General features: G+C 47.2%; 1 protein-coding gene across 1 annotated transcript; it reads left to right on the top strand.

Moving 5' to 3' along the window:
- The first annotated feature begins 1,746 nt into the window (after window positions 1–1,746).
- On the top strand, window positions 1,747–4,968 carry LOC129752310 (uncharacterized). The gene has a single exon (XM_055748097.1). It carries the CDS (start codon window positions 1,747–1,749, stop codon window positions 4,966–4,968), a length of 3,222 nt encoding a protein of 1,073 aa, XP_055604072.1.
- The last annotated feature ends 892 nt before the right edge of the window (window positions 4,969–5,860 follow it).

The following is a 5,860-nucleotide window of genomic DNA, read 5'->3' as shown; positions in this document are numbered from 1 at the left end:
AGTTGGAAGGGAATACCGCGAATGCTAGTGTTTTACAATCCACCCGCATCATGGATTCATCCATGCAGCCAGTGACGGAGCACGTGAGATTACCCCAAATTAGGCTGCAGACCTTCGACGGCAACATAGATCAGTGGTTGGGCTTCCGGGATCTTTTTCTCTCGTTGATCCATTCCAAGGTGGACTTGCCGGATGTGGAAAAGTTCCATTATCTGAAGGGATGCTTAGCCGGAGAAGTCAGAGCACTCATCGACCCTTTGGCCTTGACAAGAGCCAACTACACCATCGCCTGGGAAACTCTGATGACGAGATACAACGATAGCAAGGTTTTGAAACGTCGACAAGTAGGAAATCTGTTCAAACTCCCGAAGGTCACCAAGGAATCGTCATCAGAAATTCAAGTGCTATTGGAAGGCTTCGAACGTGTTGTGCAAACGTTAGACCAACTGGTAAAGCCCGAGGATTACAAGGATTTATTGCTGTTGGAAGTATTGTGCTCAAGGCTGGATCCCGTAACTCGTCGTGCATGGGAGGAGCACAGTGCGCTGCAGACTCAGGATACGGTTAAGGATCTCACCCAGTTTCTTCAAACGAGAGTCAAAATTCTTGCCTCACTACCATCAAAGGCTCAGGATGCGAAGCAGGAGCCTTCCCAACCGCTCAAGAAGAACTTCGCCTCTAGAACGAGCTACAGCGCAGCTCAGGTTTCATCCGTAACGTGTATCGCTTGCCCAGAATCCCATCTGCTTTACACCTGTTCAGCCTTTTTGAGGTTGAATCCCTCCGCACGCGACAAACTGCTGAGGCAGCATTCTCTGTGCAGGAATTGTTTTCGACGTGGTCATCAAGCTACAGAATGCAGATCTTTTCAAGTGTGCCGTAAATGTAGGGGAAAGCACCACACTTTAGTGTGCTTCAGAGAAGACGGAGGCGGTTACAGCAGTCCCCGAGCAGCAGCATCTACCAGAAGAGGTCAACAGTCATCTCAGTCAACCGATACAACAGCAGGAACCGTTTCTTCAAATGTTGCCAGGAACCACTCGTCGACAATCATCCTCGCCACAGCAGTCGTTTTGGTTGAAGACGACACAGGAAGGGCTTTCCACGCAAGGGCTTTACTAGACTCCGGATCAGAGAGTAACTTCATGACAGAGAGGCTCTGTCAGCGGATGAAGATCTCCCGAAGACGTTCGAATATCTCGGTACTTGGAATCGGCAAGGCAAACACAACTGTAAAATACCAGGTTTCAGCAGTTGTGAAGTCACGTACATCTAGTTTTGCGAGAAATATAGAATTTCTTCTTCTCCCAGCGGTTACTGCAGATCTGCCTACTACAAGCGTGACGGTTTCTTCGTGGAAGTTCCCACAGGGTGTGGAATTAGCGGATCCAGGTTTCTTCCAATCAAAATCGGTAGATTTGGTACTCGGCATTCAGCATTTCTTCTCCTTCTTGCAACCCGCTTGGCGAGGGTCTGCCAATGCTGATTGATTCAGTGTTCGGTTGGTTGGTCACCGGAGCAGTTGAACACCAGGGTTCAGCTCGGCGCATCGTTTGCAATGCAGCTTCTACAGTTCATCTAGACGAACTTCTCACCAGGTTTTGGTCGTGTGAGGAGATAGGGTCTCCGAACACATTTTCCCCGGAAGAACAACGCTGTGAGGCGCAGTTTGTTCGCACTATCCAGAGGAGTCCTGATGGACGATACCGTGTTGGCTTACCGAAAAACGACGAGATACTTTCGAGGATGGGCGAGTCGCGCGGCATTGCACTTCAGCGACTAAATGGCTTAGAACGAAGATTGGCGAAAGATCCAGATTTGCGAAATCAATATAACCAGTTCATGGAGGAGTACGTGGACCTAGGGCACATGCGTAGGGCGTATGTGGGCCCAGAGAAGCGTTGTTATCTACCACACCACCCAGTCATCAAACAGGCGAGCACAACAACCAAGGTTCGAGTGGTATTTGATGCATCGTGTAAGAGCAGCAGTGGCGTTTCTCTGAACGAGGCACTCCTGGCAGCACCGGTAATCCAAGACGAGCTGCGAGCTCTCATCATGCGTTGCCGAATGAAGCAAATAATGATTGTTGCAGATGTCGAGAAAATGTTCCGACAAATAGGCATCGATAGAGCAGACATGCCGCTGCAAAGTATTCTGTGGAGAAAGGATCCATCGAAGGACGTAGAAACGTTTGAACTCACCACTGTCACATATGGAACAAAACCGGCACCGTTTCTCGCCACCAGAACTCTGAAACAGTTGGCCACAGATGAGCAGCAGTCGTACCCACTGGGATCCAAGGCAATCATGGAAGACGTTTATATGGATGACGTTTTGACGGGTACCGATAATGAAGAAGCGGCTTCAACACTTTGCGAACAATTAATAAGTTTAACGAAAAGCGGTGGGTTTCGATTAAGAAAGTTCGCATCCAATTCGCCAACGGCCTTGCAATCAATAGATGAAGAAGACCTTGCGTTGCCACAGACGGAGGAAATACAACTAGATCCAGACCCTGCAGTTAAAACCCTAGGACTTGTGTGGCAACCTCGAACCGACATTCTGCGCTTCAACTTCACCATACTGGGTACCCCGGAAAACGAAAGGCTAACAAAACGTAAGATTCTGTCGGCAATCGCAATGTTGTTCGATCCGCTTGGTATGGTAGGAGCTGTAACCACAACTGCCAAAATTTGTATGCAGAAGCTGTGGAAATTAAACGAGAACGGAGAAGGGCTTAACTGGGATCATCCAGTTCCAGTTGAAATCGAACGGGAATGGCGTGAATTTCACCGGCAGCTTCACTTGATGAACGAGTTGAAAATTCAGCGTTGTGCAGTCATTCCGAACTGGGTTAAGATGGAGTTACATTTCTTCTCGGACGCATCGGAGAAGGCGTATGGTGCCTGCGCATACATCAAGAGCATCGATGCTCAGGGAAAGATTTTTGTGCATCTGCTGACGTCGAAATCAAAGGTCGCGCCTTTAAAATGCCAGTCGATACCCAGATTGGAGTTATGCGGAGCACTTTTATCGGCTGAATTATCCTGCAAGGTACGAGAGGCGTTGAAGGTTGAAACGGAGATGTTTTTCTGGACGGATTCAACTTGCGTGCTGCAGTGGTTGAAGTCGATTCCTACAACGTGGGCTACATTCGTTGCAAACCGTGTAGCAAAAATCCAATCTGCTACGGAGAACTGTGCTTGGAGACATGTTCCAGGGGTACAGAATCCAGCAGATCTAATTTCCCGTGGTGTACATCCCGATCAGATCCAGGAGAGCAAGCTGTGGTGGAACGGTCCCGAATGGCTGCTGCAGAATTATTATCCGGAACAACCTAGCAGCTTTTGCACTGAGGGAGCAGATGCAGAAGTTCGACATGTTGCAGTGAACCTGACAACAAGACAGCCCGATTTTGGAGTGGAATACGTCAGCAAGTTCTCGTCGTTCAACAAGCTTATACGCAGCACCGCCTACTGGATGCGCCTGATGCGTATTTTGAAGAAAAATGAAACCAATCCCAAAGGTCTTCTAACTGTAGCGGAACTTAGAGATGCCGAATACGCCGTAATCCGCCGAATACAGCAGGAGTCGTTCCCTGAAGATTGGAAGTGCCTTGTCGAAGGAAAGGAGGTTCACGGAAGTTCGCCCCTAAGATGGTTTGTTCCTCGAATTTCTTCGGAGAACTTAATACGAGTTGGTGGACGATTGGGGGAATCGGAGGAGTCAGAAGATACCAAACACCCAATAGTTTTACCAGCAAAACACCCTTTTACAATTATGTTATACGAGCACTATCATCAGAAGTTGATGCACGCAGGATCGCAGTTGTTGCTTAGTTCCGTTCGATTGAAGTATTGGCCACTTGGAGGTCGGAATGTTCCTCGGCAGATTATACACAACTGTAAACAGTGTTTCCGCTCCAAGCCTAGCCCTATCCAGCAGTTCATGGGTGAACTACCGTTGGCTCGTGTCACGAGATCCAGACCTTTTTCCAAGAGCGGAGTGGACTACTTCGGACCAGTATATGTTCGCTTAGCTCCAAGACGACCAGCAACCAAGGCCTACGTTGCTGTTTTCGTCTGTTTATGCACGAAGGCAGTACACCTCGAACTAGTTTCAGACCTATCGACGGACCGTTTCCTCCAAGCATTACGTCGTTTTATTGGAAGAAGAGGGTATTGTTCCGACATATACTCGGACAATGGTACCAACTTCGTAGGAGCTCGAAATTTTCTACGGGAATTGTTGAAACTTTTGCGTACCAGCCAACATCAGGAGAAGGTATCAAGGGAGTGCGTTAACAATCAAATTCAATGGCATTTCATTCCACCGGCTGCCCCTCATTTTGGAGGACTATGGGAAGCTGCGGTCAGATCGGCCAAGAAGCATCTGCTGAAGGTTCTCGGAGAAAACGCTGTCCCTTTTGAAGATATGACCACGTTTCTAGTGCAAGTGGAAAATTGTTTGAACTCAAGACCAATCACTGCGTTGACTGATGACCCAAGTAACCTTCAACCACTTACGCCTGGTCATTTTTTGGTTGGGGAAGCATTGCAACAACTACCGGAAAGGGACTATAAGGAGGTACCGATGAATCGGCTAAATCAGAGCCAAGTGCTGCAGAAAAAGCTTCAGCATTTTTGGGACAGATGGAGAGTAGAGTATCTCACACAGCTGCAAGGACGTTACAAGAGATGGAGATCGCCGGTTGAGATATCTGTTGGGAGACTTGTCATCATAAAGGACCATAATCTTCCACCATCGCGTTGGAAAATGGGCCGTGTTGAAGAGCTGCATCCAGGATCGGACGGCGTTGTGAGGGTAGTATCTCTCAAAACTGTAACCGGACCTTCGACGCGACCAGTTGAAAAACTCTGCATATTGCCAGAAGCATTCCAGCCTCAAGATCACCGACGTTCCCTTGAAAACCAGACAGATCAGACCACCCCCTTGTGTTCGTGAGATTTCTTTTATTTTCAGAAACGCAAGCGGTTTCAGGATGGGCGAGGATGTTGAATTACTAGCGAAACTAATCAAGGACCCTTCCTACGTCTCTGAGCCTTGAATGAATATGGACGGATTGATAGAGATCAAGATAGCCAACTGTCAGCATCTCTAATGAAGCAGCTGATCGATGCACCTAACTGAGGAGATCGAAGAAAAATGCACCTTTTGTGCTTATATGTTTTGTCTCTTACCAATTTCTCCATTTGTAATGTTGTATGATGTAGTCTTAAGAAAACCCGCCATTGGCATAGATGTTTTGTAGTCTTGTAGTTAAATTAATGTCGTAGTTAGAATAAATGTTTGATTAAAGTGTTGATTTTCCCTAAAAATTGTTGTGTCAATAAATTGTGCCAAAAACTCAATGTGTTGTGAATAAATTGTAACTTACCTGCAAATCGGAGTTTAATTACCAACGCAAGAAGTCACAACTATCGCCGAAGGAATCCATCGATCTTCAAGGAACCCAAACCCAAGACCCCCACCATTGGAATCGGAAATACAGTCCACGGAAGGTACCCAGTACCCCCACAGACCGATAGTTTACATCTCACGGAAACATTTGAGAACGCTGCACACGGACGATTTGACCATTTTACTCATTCCACGATTTTTGAACCCGACCACGTCGGGTTATGTAACGTTTTTATTTTATCGCAGCTATTTTTATGTCATGGAGTTTTTGCAGAGGAATGATGAGCAAACCAAATTTGTTAAATTTGTAGGCTTCAACAGCCTCAAATCCGCAGCCCGTGTCGTAGAGGATAGCCTTCATGTCTTCTAAGCCAGCGGGCATGAGATCAAATCCCGGTCACGGCATACATAGTACACTTTCTGTGGGTTGGTGGGT

The sequence above is a fragment of the Uranotaenia lowii genome, chromosome 3, assembly GCF_029784155.1.
Source record: "Uranotaenia lowii strain MFRU-FL chromosome 3, ASM2978415v1, whole genome shotgun sequence".
In the NCBI taxonomy this organism is placed as follows: Eukaryota; Metazoa; Arthropoda; class Insecta; order Diptera; family Culicidae; genus Uranotaenia; species Uranotaenia lowii.
The sequence above is the reverse complement of the archived record's forward strand: the minus strand, read 5'-3'. Positions and strand labels throughout refer to the sequence as shown.